This window comes from Lagenorhynchus albirostris, chromosome 18 (assembly GCF_949774975.1).
Source record: "Lagenorhynchus albirostris chromosome 18, mLagAlb1.1, whole genome shotgun sequence".
NCBI classification, from domain to species: Eukaryota; Metazoa; Chordata; class Mammalia; order Artiodactyla; family Delphinidae; genus Lagenorhynchus; species Lagenorhynchus albirostris.
In genome coordinates this window covers 32,389,307-32,404,189 of record NC_083112.1, presented here as the reverse complement: position 1 = coordinate 32,404,189, position 14,883 = coordinate 32,389,307, and the positions used below count along the sequence as shown (strand labels likewise).

Below are 14,883 nucleotides of genomic sequence, written 5' to 3'. Positions count from 1 at the left end.
ACAGAAGTGGGTTCAAATAAATCTTGGCTCTACTGGATAGTAGCTATGTGATCTGGGGTATGCTACATGATGTTTCACATCTCTTTTGCCCTCTTAATACCAGTTCCTTCCTCATAAGGATGGTGTGTGTTTCAAGCACTTAACAGGTTTGTATTATTTGGCCAATCCCTGTCTCTTAGGAAGTGCCACACAAATAAGAGTGGCTGCTGTTGTCCTCAGCATTCATACTGTTTACAAGGTAGGGTCTTCTAGAATGTTCATGGAGCCATTACAGACCCTCATAATTTTGTCATTTTTCTGGTGTTCATCAATGTCTACAATATCCAAAGAGTGCTGTCTGGATAACGTAATTGAAGTATAGGAACATGATAATGGGGAACAGCTACTAGTTTAACAATATTCTTAAGATAAAGTTTTATTATTCAGAGTGTAAGGGGTTGTAGTTCTTTGGATTCTGAAAATCACCAAGACGATACTTAGTTTTTATTTTAGGAATTTTCTTTCTTGTGACTAAAACAATGGAATTTTCTTTAAATGTCATCCAAGTTCGTGCTGAATAGCTTAAAAATATTCCCAAACCTTGCATTGTAGCTACAAAGGAGTTCTATCCAGACTGACAACTAGGCCATGATTTATTACAGGGTCTGCTTTTAACATTATTTTGTCTGGAATGAACAGAGCGGTTGAAGAAACTCCATCCATCTTTTTGTTTATTTGACATCTATGCCACATTAAATGTTCCTTAAAGAAACAATATATAAACAAGAAATTCTCCTTAACAGTGACGATTACTCATCAGTAAGATAAATCTCTTGACAGTGATACCAAAGGAATCCTGTCAAGCAATGCCGGTGAAAATTTTTAAAAAGCATTTTTTTTAAACTTAAGAATAAATTTTTAAGCCAGATATTTTAGCTTCATTTTCTTTCCAAGAGTTAGCACTACAGAGTATGCTCAAGTTGTTTTTTCTCTTCAACAAAATTAGCACCATCTCTCAAGCTTTCCTTGTTCTAGCTCAATCGCTGATTATGTATGATATGAATAATTAGTAGAAATAGAGTGTGCCCTTTTTGTTGTTAATGTTTATCAAAAGGTGAAAAAATATTGAGCAAGTAAATGAAGACTGTGATAAATATATTTTGCTCTGCTTTCATATATTTTCACGTGCTTTCTGGGAGGGTGTTTTTGTTTGGTTTTTGTTTTGGGTTTTTTTTTTTTTTTTAAGTGATTTGGGGGAAGGAAGGAAGGAAGGAAGGAAGGGAATAGAGTAATTGAGGCAGGAGGAATACCTCCCCAGCACTGTGCAGTTTTTCCTGAGAACGTTAGGAACTGAATGAAGAATCTCTGTCCTGGAATTTAGAGCAACTAGTAGTTTGTAAGTAACCATGCATTGTCAACAAATAGTCACTCTCTGTGTTTCTTAACTTCTTATCTTTTATTAGGTATATTTTCAGATTTATTTATTTGGGAATTTGAGTGGGTTTTTTTTTTAAGTCTCCTGGTTGTTAAATATAGATTCTGTTCTGGAGGGATGGGAGATTTCTATTTATTATTCAGTGAGTATATTTTAAATATCAGACTGTGACCAGTATGTGAGTTGCTAACCAGTTGATGTTTTCAATAGTACAGCCAGGATAGCAACATCCTCCATAAGTTAGTGTTTAGCTTTATGATTGCCTCTAAATATTTGAATCTGTGTTTGACCTGCATCCTTAACATTTATTAAATTGGTAGATGCTATATAGGTTATAGAATTCTAATTCTGAATTCTTATTGCTCATGAATAAAGATCAAGATTGATCCAGTTGCTTATTGTTGGATCATAGAGATTTCTTGATATATTAATACTAGCAATTGCTGGCCATTTAGCTATATCACAAATAGCCCTGGAAAGCTCTTTCCAGGTGCTTGTCTTAATCAACATTCCACACAGGACATGTGTCTAGTTTCACATGAACGGAGCATGATAAGAAAGGTGTAAATTGGTGACAGTCAGGAACTGGGAGTCCACCGAAGGAACGGTATTCTCTAGTCATTGCTATAAAGAGGGAGGTGGGGGAACAGAAGAGTTAACCATTAGAGTGCTTTAAAAAAAATAGCAAAATTAAAATCAAAGGACAGTTTTTATACTGACTGATGGTTGTACCAGGGAAAAGTATTATATTTGTGAAAGTTTGCTACTTTTACCCTAGCCTTATCCATTAAAGATGATAGTACGAATGAAATTGTAGAGTTGAAAGGTAACTTTTATAAATCGGATTAACATTCTCAGTGTATGTGAAAGCTGAAACTGAAAGATTTTAACTGACCCAAGCATGCGAAAATAACTTCTGGACTGAGATTATAACTAAGTTTCTTCATTTTTATTCTAGTATTTTTTAAAAATAGATTTTGCAATGTCTACTAACACAAGTCCACTGTAAAGTATATTTAATATTTTTGGAGTGGAAAGTGAATTTAGAGTTTCCTTTTCCTGTCCAGTTCCATATTCTCACTTTATTTATGTGAATCTGAGGTCCAGTAACTGGCCCAAGGTGACATAGCTAGTTAAAGGCCAGTTTTAGTGTTATGTTTTAGCTGGTCGTTCACACGTTAGTGGCAATCAGTCTAGCTAGTGATCAGAGTCAGTTTTTGAGGAATAATTTTTCAGAACACTCAGATGAATGTTGTGATTTATGTTCCTTTTAAGAGGCATCAAATAATGGACTCTGTTCATATCAGTTTTTAAAGTGCCAGGAACAATTGCTGCTGAATGGTTTGCATGCCGAACAGGCCAGTGCAGCATTTGAACCTGTTATAAGAGTAATCATGTGAAAGCCTGGCTGTCTATAGTAGGGTAGCTCTGTGTTTCCAGGGACAAGATAGTTTGTGCATTAATAAGTCATGTGTGTTAATATTTGTGATGGCACAGAATATCTCCTTCTGCCACAATCGGATAGTAACTTTCATTTGATATTTTTCTGATAGTGATATAATACTTAGTGACATAGAGTTTGAAAAAAATACATATGGATATATATGTGTATGTGTGTGTATACACTTATTTTAAGGTAGGAAATTGTTGGAAAGGAAGCAATAGGGTTGTGCACAGTTAAGTATACCAAGAATTTCCAACTCTAAATTAAATCCTGGTGTGAAAAGAGTGGTTTTTTCTCCCCTTATATGTGTATCTGACCTGGATGATTACTCATTTGTAGGGAACACTATCAGATTATGTATTTGCCCTGTGTTCACACCCAACACCCCCTACCCCCATCACTCACAAAAGCTAAGCTGACCTCTATTTGTACCTAGGTTGTAGCCTAGCCTTTCTCCCTTCTAATTCATTCCTCGGCCTTTTCAGATTAGGATTGGTCCATCCTGGCCTTCTCTTCAAGCCTCTGTTCTCCTTTCTTTTATGCTGTGTACTTATTTGTGTTTATTTGGTCAACGTTTTAGCTTTGGAGGCTAAGAGCTCACAAACCGGTAATCCTAGAATAAGTTCTCACTATGTATTCTCTACAGTTTATCACCCTCAAGGGATGGAAAATTCGTTCTCGGGGAGCAAAAATATCTTTCCTATCTGCCTCTGTTTTTATGTGTAAAGCACAGATGTACATGCAGTACCTAAACAGATATACAGTATATGTATCATTTTAAAATTTCATAGGTGCAAATGATTCGGAAAAATACGCCTAAAAAAACTTAGCCAGCAATAATGAAATAAAGGTTGAGAACACTGTTCTACACCTATATATATCTATATCCTTTCCCAGCGTCTCCACTTAGATGTTATTCAAAAACTTCAAGTTCACTTGTCCCAAACTGAAACAATTCTTTTTTCTCCACCCCACCCAAATCTTTTTCTTATTCTTTCTGTCCCGTTTCAATAGATGTCATCATGTGGGTTTCCATGCCCACCCTGTCCCATTATCTCATGCCTAAGGCATTACCTCATCTCAAGGCTGTTTTCTTTCCCTGCCTGGATTATTGCTACAGCTTTTAAAATTATTCTTCCTGCTCTGTTTTTACCCTTGCTCTAATCTTTTATCCACACTGTGCTACAAGGAGCTTTCTAAAATGTACGTCTGATTAGCTCTCATCTAGTTTAAAACCTCCCAGTTCTTAGGGATCAGAATCCTATATCCATAGCATGGTCTGCCTTTCTTTTAATTTTCTGGCCTTCTCCTCATATTTCTTTCTACTCTCCCTACTTCCCCGTCCCCGCAACATGTACTTTTATTTTGGAGTCACTTGGACTCCTCTAAAGTGCCACTTTCTTCCTCATCTATGTGCCTTTGAGTTTTTTCCTTCCCTTCCCCAACCCATACAACTTCCTGCCTGCTGGTGTTCAGTTCAGGTGCCCTGTCCTCCTAGGCATACTGTATGATTATTTTCACTATACTCTTTGTCACACAGGGGAAATGCATATTTTCTGGGGTTCCCCCCCCCGCCCCCACTAAATGGCTTCTTGAGGAATGACTTATTGGTTGTTGCGTCTCCGACTCCTGCCGTACCTAGTAGGCATTCTATAAATCTGTGCCAAATGAAAAAATGAGCCAGCATGTGGGATTGTTTTAAGTGTTGATATTATATACGTTCCCAGGTTGTCCTGTTTTCCTGGGCATTTCACCATATTTTTTTTCCCCCCATGAAACATTGCATACTAGATTGAATTAAGCTTATTCCTTCTTTACAGTAAATATTAATGACTTAGACCAAACAACAGTATATGAAGAGTAGCTTTTCAAGTGTTTAAATAGTGGCTTTTCAAAAATAGCATTAACTAATTTTACAGCTCATTTATTTCTTATCTATAAAAAACAGTATTAACATTATTTAAGTAGAGAGACTATCAACATATTTTTGACTCTGTATTTTTTCTCCCTCTCATTCTGTTTAGCTAAAGGACACAAAATCAGCAGATCAGAAGACAACACTACTACATTTTCTTGTGCAAATATGTGAAGAAAACTACCCTGATATCCTCAATTTTGTGAATGATTTGGAACATTTGGACAAAGCTAGTAAAGGTTTGTACTTTTACAGAAAAGATTTTCGTGCTCTGGGTCTTCAGTTGGTACAGAAAATAATGTCTTTTATTTGAACATACTTGCCACTTTGTCACTGTGTTTTCATACTGAATATGCCATTTTAAAAATAGAAAGTTGTAGGACATTTACTTTATCAATTGTCATTATTGGAGCTATGACTTTAATTTTTTGACTGGATAGTGAGGCCCTATATACAAAAACATATAGTTTTGCAGTTGTTTTTTTTTTTTTTTAACATCTTTACCGGAGTATAATTGCTTTACAATGTCACGTTAGTTGCTGCTGTATAACAAAGTGAATCAGCTATATCTATACATATAACACCATATCTCCTCCCTCTTGCGTCTCCCTCCCACCCTCCCTATCCCACCCCTCTAGGTGGTCACAAAGCATCGAGCTGATCTCCCTGTGCTCTATGGCTGCTTCCCACTAGCTATCTGTTTTATATTTGGTAGTGTATATATGTCCATGCCACTCTCTCATTTTGCCCCAGCTTACCCTTCCCCCTCCCCACGTCCTCAAGTCCATTCTCTACCTCTGGGTTTTTATTCCTGTCCTGCCCCTAGGTTCTTCATAACCATTGTTTTTTTTTTTTTTTTTAGATTCCATACATATGTGTTAACATATGGTATTTGTTTTTCTCTTTCTGACTTACTTCACTCTGTATGACAGACTCTAGGTCCATCCACCTCACTACAAATAACTCAATTTTGTTTCTTTTTATGGCTGATTAATATTCCATTGTGTATATGTGCCACATCTTCTTTATCCATTCACCTGTCGATGGACACTTAGGTTGCTTCCATGGCCTGGCTATTGTAAATAGTGCTGCAATGAACATGGTGGTGTATGTTGCTTTTTGAATTATGGTTTTCTCAGGGTATATGCCCAATAGTGGGATTGCTGGGTAATATGGTAGCTCTATTTTTAGTTTTTTAAGGAACCTCCATACCGTTCTCCATAGTGGCTGTATCAATTTACATTCCCACCAACAGTGCAAGAGGGTTCCCTTTTCTCCACACCTTCTCCAGCATTTACTGTTTGTAGATTTTCTGATGATGGCCATTTTGACCAGTGTGAGGTGATACCTCATTGTAGTTTTGATTTGTATTTCTCTAATGATTGGCGATGTTGAGCATCCTTTCATGTGTTTGTTGGCAATCTGTATATATTCTTTAGAGAAATGTCTATTTAGGTCTTCTGCCCATTTTTGGATTGGGTTGTTTGTTTTTTTGATATTGAGCTGCATAAGTTGCTTGTATATTTTGGAGGTTAATCCTTTGTCAGTTGCTTCATTTGCAAATATTAGCTAAAGGACACAAATTTCTCCCATTTCTCCCATTCTGAGGGTTGTCTTTTCATCTTGCTTATGATGTCCTTTGCTGTGCAAAAGTTTTTAAGTTTCATTAGGTCCCATTTGTTTGTTTTTATTTCCATTTCTCTAGAAGGTGGGTCAAAAAGGATCTTGCTGTGATTTATGTCATAGAGTGTTCTGCCTATGTTTTCCTCTAAGAGTTTGATAGTGTCTGGTCTTACATTTAGGTCTTTAATCCATTTTGAGTTTGTTTTTGTGTATGGTGTTAGGGAGTGTTCTAATTTTATTCATTTACATGTAGCTGTCCAGTTTTCCCAGCACCACTTATTGAAGAAGCTGTCTTTTCTCCATTGTATATTCTTGCCTCCTTTATCAAAGATAAGGTGACCATATGTGTGTGAGTTTATGTCTGGGCTTTCTATCTTGTTCCATTGATCTATATTTCTGTTTTTCTGCCTGTATCATATTGTCTTGATTACTGTAGCTTATAATATAGTCTGAAGTATGGGAGCCTTATTCCTCCAGCTCCGTTTTTCTTTCCCAAGATTGCTTTGGCTATTCGGGGCCTTTTGTGTTTCCATACAAATTGTGCAATTTTTTATTCTAGGTCTGTGAAAAATGCCATTGGTAGTTTGATAGGAATTGCATTGAATCTGTAGATTGCTATGGGCAGTATAGTCATTTTCACAATGTTGATTCTTCCAATCCAAGAGCATGGTATATCTCTCCATATTAACAAATTGAAGGAGAAAAACAATATGATCATCTCAATAGATGCAGAAAAGCTTTCAGCAAAATTCAACACCCATTTATGATAAAAACTCTCCAGAAAGTAGACACAGAGGGAACTTACCTCAACATCATAAAGGCCATATATGACAAACCCACAGCCAACATCTTTCTCAATGGTGAAAAACTGAAACCATTTCCACTAAGATCAGGAACAAGACAAGGTTGCCCACGCTCACCACTCTTATTCAGCATCGTTTTGGAAGTTTTAGCCACAGCAATCAGAGGAGAAAAAGAAATAAAAGGAATCCAAATCAGAAAAGAAGAAGTAAAACTGTCACTGTTTGCAGGTGACATGATACTATACATAGAGAAAACTAAAGATGCTACCAGAAAACTACTCGAGCTAATCAATGAATTTGGTAAAGTTGCAGGATACAAAATTAATGCACAAAAATCTTGTGCATTCCTATACACTAGTCATGAAAAATCAGAAAGAGAAATTAAGGAAACACACCCATTTACCATTGTAACAAAAAGAATAAAATACTTAGGAATAAACCTACCTAAGGAGACAAAAGACCTGTATGCAGAAAACTATGAGACACTGATGAAAGAAATAGAAATTAAAGAGGATACAAACAGATGAAGAGATATACCATGTTCTTGCATTGGAAGTTTTGCAGTTTAAACCTTTTGAATACCTGCCAGCCCCACCCTCTGCTGCTAAGCCACTTCCACTGTGTCCAGTGCAGTTCTCTTTGGATGAGTCATTCATAAGCACCTGGGATGATTATGCATCTGAGCCAAGCACCTGTAGTCAGTGTCCCCCTTGACCTGATTCTGAATCTCCATCTGCCTACCTTGCAAGTAGAGCCTGCTTCCTTTGCCTCAGTAGGCACCAAACTGTCATAGATTCCAGTCACTCCTTCCTAATAGCTCAGTTTCTAAGCTCCTTCTTAGCCCCTGCTGTGGGCTTAGATCTGGTTACAGAAAGGGTCAGAGAAAGGATACTCCTATTATTTATATTTGGTTTGAATATGACTTATGCAGTTTTTTGAACATCTGAAGCATCCAGGTTATATATCACATAGGTTCTGTGGGAAAAAAAACTTTACTTGCCTCAAAAAATAATGAATTTACGAATACACATTTGTGTGAATATATACAAATGTATAGATATACATTTTGGAAGATATCTCATTTGGTCTGGGAGAGTATCTCTATTCTTTTTGTACAGACCAATGGTCATTTGTCAACGTAAAGAAAGATACTTTTTTCCGGTATTATAGTGAATTTTTCTTTTAAATTAAAAAAAATCACTTTTATCATTTCATACCCTGTTTATTTTTTATTTTTTTGAATTTTATTTTATTTATTTTTTTATACAACAGGATGTTATTAGTCATCAATTTTATACACATCAGTGTATACATGTCAATCCCAATCTCACAATTCATCGCACTACCAACCCCAACGCCCACCGCTTTCCCCTCTTGATGTCCATACGTTTGTTCTCTATGTCTCTGTCTCAATTTCTGCCCTGCAAACCGCTTCATCTGTACCGTTTATCTAGGTTCCACATATATGCGTTAATGTACAATATTTGTTTTTCTCTTTCTGACTTACTTCACTCTGTATGACAGTCTCTAGATCCATCCACGTCTCAAAAAATGACCCAATTTGGTTCCTTCTTATGTCTGAGTAATATTCCATTGTATATATGTACCACATTTTTATCCATTCGTCTGTCAATGGGCATATAGGTGCCTTCCATGACCTCGCTATTGTAAATAGTGCCGCAATGAACATTGGGGTGCATGTGTCTTTTTGAATTATGGGTTTCTCTGGGTATATGCCCAGTAGTGGGATTGCTGGATCATATGGTAATACTATTTTTAGTTTTTTAAGGAACCTCCATACTGTTCTCCATAGTGGCTGTATCAATTTACATTCCCACTAACAGTGAAAGAGGGTTCCCTTTTCTCCACACCCTCTCCAGCATTTGTTGTTTGTAGATTTTCTGATGATGCCCATTCGAACTGGTGTGAGGTGATACTTCATTGTAGTTTTGATTTGCATTTCTCTAAAAATTAGTGATGTTGAGCAGCTTTTCATGTGCTTCTTTGCCATCTGTATGTCTTCTTTAGAGAAATGTCTATTTAGGTCTTCTACCCATTTTTGGATTGGGTTGTTTGTTTTTTTAATATTGAGCTGCATGAGCTGTTTATATATTTTGGAGATTTATCCTTTGTCCGTTGATTCATTTCCAAATATTTCTCCCAGTCTGAGGGCTGTCTTTTCGTCTTGTTTGTGGTTTCCTTTGCTGTGTAAAAGCTTTGAAGTTTCATTAAGTCCCATTTGTTTATTTTTGTTTTTATTTGCATTACTCTAGGACGTGGGTCAGAAAACATCTTGCTGTGATTTATGTCAAAGAGTGTTCTTCCTATGTTTTCCTCTAAAGGTTTAATAGTGTCCGGTCTTAAATTTAGGTCTCTAATCCATTTTGAGTTATTTTTGTGTATGGTGTTAGGTAGTGTTCTAATTTCATTCTTTTACATGTAGCTGTCCAGTTTTCCCAGCACCACTTATTGAAGAGACTGTCTTTTCTCCATTGTATATCCTTGCCTCCTTTGTCATACATTAGTTGACCATAGGTGTGTGGGTTTATCGCTGGGCTTTCTATCTTGTTCCATTGATCTATCTTTCTGTTTTTGTGCCAGTACCATATTGTATTGATTACTGTAGCTTTGTAGTATAGTCAGAAGTCAAGGAGTCTGATTCCTCCAGCTCCATTATTTGGCTATTCGGGGTCTTTTGTGTCTCCATACAAATTTTAAGATTTTTTGTTCTAGTTCCATAAAAAATGCCATTGATAATTTGATAGGGTTTACACTGGATCTGTAGATTGCTTTGGGTAGCATAGTCATTTTCACAATATTGATTCTTCCAATCTAAGAACATGGTATACTTCTCCATCTGTTGGTATCATCCTTAATTTCTTTCATCAGTATCTTATAGTTTTCTACATGCAGGTCTTTTGTCTCCCTAGGTAGGTTTATTCCTAGGTATTTTATTCTTTTTGTTGCAGTGGTAAATGGGAGTCTTTCCATAATTTCTCTTTCAGATTTTTCGTCATTAGTGTATAGCAATGCACGAGATTTCTGTGCATTAATTTTGTATCCTGCAGCATTACTGAATTCATTGATTAGCTCTATTAGTTTTCTGGTGGCATCTTTAGGATTCTCTATTTATAGTATCATGTCATCTACAAACAGTGATAGTTTTACTCCTTCTTTTCCAATTTGTATTCCTTTTATTTCTTTTTCTTCTCTGAGTGCCGTGGCTAGGACTGCCAAAACTATGTTGAATAATAGTGGTGAGCGTGGACATCCTTGTCTTGTTCCTGATCTTAGAGGAAATGCTTTCAGTTTTTCACCATTGAGAATGATGTTTGCTGTGTGTTTGTCGTATATGGCCTTTATTATGCTGAAGTAGGTTCCCACTATGCCCAGTCTCTGGAGAGTTTTTATCATAAATGGGTGTTGAATTTTGTCAGAAGCTTTTTCTGCATCTATTGAGATGATCATATGGTTTTTATTCTTCAATTTGTTAATATGGTGTATCACATTGACTGATTTGCATATATTGAAGAATGCTTGCTTCCCTGAGATAAATCCCACTTGATCATGGTGTATGAGCCTTTTAATGTGTTGTTGGATTCTGTTTGCTAGTATTTTGTTGAGGATGTTTACATGTATATTCATCAGTGATATTGGTCTGTAATTTTTTTTTTTTTTTGTAGTATCTTTGTCTGGTTTTAGTATCATGGTGATGGTGGCCTCGTAGAATGAGTTTCAGAGGGTTTCTTCCTCTGCAATTTTTTGGAAGAGTTTGAGAAAGATGGGTGTTAGCTCTTCTCTAAATGATTGATAGAATTCACCTGTGAAGCCATCTGGTCCTGGACTTTTGTTTGTTGGAAGATTTTTAATCACTGTTTCCATTTCATTGCTTGTGTTTGGTCTGTTCATATTTTGTTTTTCCTCCTGGTTCAGTCTTGGATGGTTATACCTTTCTAAGAATTTGTTCATTTCTTCCAGGTTGTCCATTGTATTGGCATAGAGTTGCTTGTAGTAGTCTCTAGGATGCTTTGTATTTCTACATTGTCTGTTGTAACTTCTCCTTTTCCATTTCTAATTTTATTGATTTGAGTCCTCTCCCTCTTTTTCTTGATGAGTCTGGCTAATGGTTTATCAATTTTGTTTATCTTCTCAAAGAACCAGCTTTTAGTTTTATTGTTTTTTGCTATTGTTTTCTTTGTTTTTATTTCATTTATTTCTGCTCTGCTATTTCTGATTTCTTTCCTTCTGCTAACTTTGTGTTTTGTTTGTTCTTCTTTCTCTAGTCCCTTTAGGTGTAAGGTTAGATTGTTTATTTGAGATTTTTCTTGTTTCTTGAGGTAGGCTTGTATAGCTATAAACTTCCCTCTTAGAACTGCTTTTGCTGCATCCCATAGGTTTTGGATCGTCGTGTTTTCATTGTCATTTGTCTCTAGGTATTTTCTGATTTCCTCTTTGATTTCTTCAGTGATCTCTTGGTTATTTAGTGATGTATTATTTAGCTTCCAATGTGTTTGTGTATTTCACGTTTTTTTCCCTGTAATTGATATCTAATCTCATAGCGTTGTGGTCAGAAAAGATGCTTGATATGATTTCAGTTTTCTTAAATTTACTGAGACTTGAATTGTGACCCAAGATGTAATCTCTCCTGGAGAATGTTCTGTACACACTTGAGAAGAAAGTGAAATCTGCTGTTTTGGAGTAGAATGTCCTGTAAACATCAGTAAATATACCCGGTCTGTTGTGTCATTTAAAGCTCGTGTTTCCTTATTAATTTTTTGTTTGGATGGTCTGTCCATTGGTGTAAGTGAGGTGTTAAAGTCTCCTGCTATTATTGTGTTAATGTTGATTTCCTCTTTTATAGCTGTTAATAGTTGCCTTATGTATTGAGGTGATCCTATGTTGGGTGCATATATATTTATAATTGTTATATCTTCTTCTTGGATTGATCCCTTGATCATTATGTAGTGTTGTTCCTTGTCTCTTGTAACATTCTTTATTTTAAAGTCTGTTTTATCTGATACGAGTATTGCTACTCCAGCTTTCTTTTGAATTCCAATTGCATGGAATATCTTTTTCCATCCCCTCACTTTCAGTCTGTATGTGTCCTTAGGTTTTAAGTGGGTCTCTTGTAGACAGCATATATATGGGTCTTGTTTTTGTATCCATTCAGCAGCCTGTGTCTTTTGTTTGGAGCATTTAGTCCATTCACGTTTAAGGTAATTATCAATATGTATGTTCCTATGACCATTTTCTTAATTGTTTTGGGTTTGTTTTTGTAGGTCCTTTTCTTCTCTTTTGTTTCCCACTTAGAGAAATTCCTTTAGCATTTGTTGTAGATCTGGTTTGGTGGTGCTGAATTCTCTTAGCTTTTGCTTTTCTGTAAAGCTTTTGATTTCTCCATCGAATCTGAATGAGATCCTTGCTGACTAGAATAATCTTGGTTGTAGGTTTTTCCCTTTCATCACTTTAAGTATATCATGCTGCTCCCTTCTGGCTTGTAGAGTTTCTGCTGAGAAATCAGCTGTTAACCTTATGGGACCTTCTTTATTTTAAAGTCTGTTTTATCTGATACGAGTATTGCTACTCCAGCTTGTATGTATGTTATTCGTCGTTTGTATGTTATTGTATGTTATTCGTCGTTTTTCCCTTGCTGCTTTCCATAATTTTTCTTTGTCTTTAATTTTTGCCAATTTGATTACTATGTGTCTCGGCGTGTTTCTCCTTGGGTCTATCCTGTATGGGACTCTGCACTTCCTGGACTTGCTTGGCTGTTTATTTTCCCATGTTAGGGAAGTTTTCGACTTTAATCTCTTCACATATTTTCTCTGGTCCTTTCTCTCTCTCGCTTTTCCTTTTGGGACCCCTGTAATGCGAATGTCATTGCGTTTAATGTTGTCCTAGAGGTCTCTTAGGCTGTCTTCAATTTCTTTTCTTTCTTTTTTCTTTATTCAGTTCTGTGGCAGTGAATTCCACCATTCTTTCCTCCAGGTCACTTTTCTGTTCTTCTGCCTCAGCTATTCTGCTATTGATTCCTTCTAGTGTAGTTTTCATTTCAGTTATTGTATTTTTCATCTCTGTTTGTTTGTTCTTTAATTCTTCTAGTTCTTTGTTAAACATTTCTTGCATCATCTTGATCTTTGCCTCCATTCTTTTTCCAAGGTCCTGGATCATCTTCACTATCATTATTCTGAATTCTTTTTCTGGGAGGTTGCCTATCTCCACTTCATTTAGTTGTCTTTTCTGGGGTTTTATCTTGTTCCTTCATCTTGTACATAGCCCTCTGCCTTTTCATCTTGTCTGTCTTTCTGTGAATGTAGTTTTTGTTCCACCGGCTGCAGGATTGTAGTTCTTGCTTCTGCTGTCCTCATACCCTGTTTAAATTGTTTCTTCTATAAAGTGGGGATTGTAGCACTTTTTTTTTGCAGAGAGGCATGTGATTGGATGAGATGTTCCTTCACACTTTTTCCTGAGATATATGTTTGTTTGAAGTGTATATCTCATATAGTCTGTTGAAAAAAAAAATTGGAAACAATATGGATTTTTAAGCCAAAAATAAGTCTTTTAACTTTTCACTCTTGCATCCTAATGTTCTAATGGATTACTACTTACTTTGCCCTGTGTACCTTAAAATGTTCATGGCATAAGAAGATAATGTCCCTATGTATAGTTGTAAGTGTTTTAAGGGAATTTAAGAAGGGAAAATAATCCAAAGCATCTTCTCATATTAAACAATGTGAGACTGGGCAAAAAGGCACAGAGGAAAAGAACATTAAAAATAACTCACAGAGGGCTTCCCTGGTGCACAGTGGTTGAGAGTCCGCCTGCCAGTGCAGGGGACACGGGTTCGTGCCCTGGTCCGGAAAGATCCCACATGCCGCGGAGTGGCTGGGCCCGTGAGCCATGGCCGCTGAGCCTGCGCATCCCGAGCCTGTGCTCCGCAATGGGAGAGGCCATAACAGTGAGAGGCCCACATACCAAATAAATAAATAAATAAATAAATAACTCACAGATACTCGCAATAGCTTTTACGTGATTAGTTCATTAACTCAAGGAAGGCACCTTTCTTATAATGAGATTTCTGGAATTCTGGAATAAAATTTAAGTAAATGGGATGAAAAAGAATTGAAAATGCGTGTTCTTGATGAATATTAAGCTTGATAAGCAACAGAGTACTAGGTGAAGAAGTGCTACCTTCAAGTGCCTTGAAATATAGAGCAATTTCTTTTTCTAGGGAAAAGATGGTTGAGTAGTTAATAGCTTACATCAGCATTAGGTTTTTAGCAAAAATAAAATCAATATGGGCGTTTTCTCATAACAGCAGTTTGAATTTCTGGTCACTTTACTATTTTTCCTACTAGTTCTCAAACAAAATAGTAAGCTGGAACATACTTCTCTTTCAGATGTATTTTTTATTGTATAATACATTTTCTAGCAGTTTTTGCTATGAATTAAGATAAATGTCATTTATCTATTTTGACTCATTTGATTGTACTTAAAATTCTGTATAAATATGACAATATTTTGCTTTTGAAAAGTATGTAACATTCATATGGGTTTGCTTGCAGAATTGTAACTTGGTAATGATATTCTTCTGTTTGTTTTCTTTCTTGGTGTTTCTGTGGGGCATTTTGGGGCCTTTAGGGGTTTTAGTTTCCATCTTTTATAGCGGAGGCATGCATATGTG

General features: G+C 36.2%; 1 protein-coding gene across 1 annotated transcript in view; it reads left to right on the top strand.

Annotated features, from left to right (window-relative positions):
• Window positions 1-14,883, top strand: part of DIAPH3 (diaphanous related formin 3) — a 546,228-nt gene that overhangs the window by 307,408 nt on the left and 223,937 nt on the right. Inside the window, 1 exon segment of the mRNA XM_060128783.1 lies at window positions 4,883-5,012. Within this exon segment, the coding sequence (XP_059984766.1) occupies window positions 4,883-5,012 (130 nt within the window).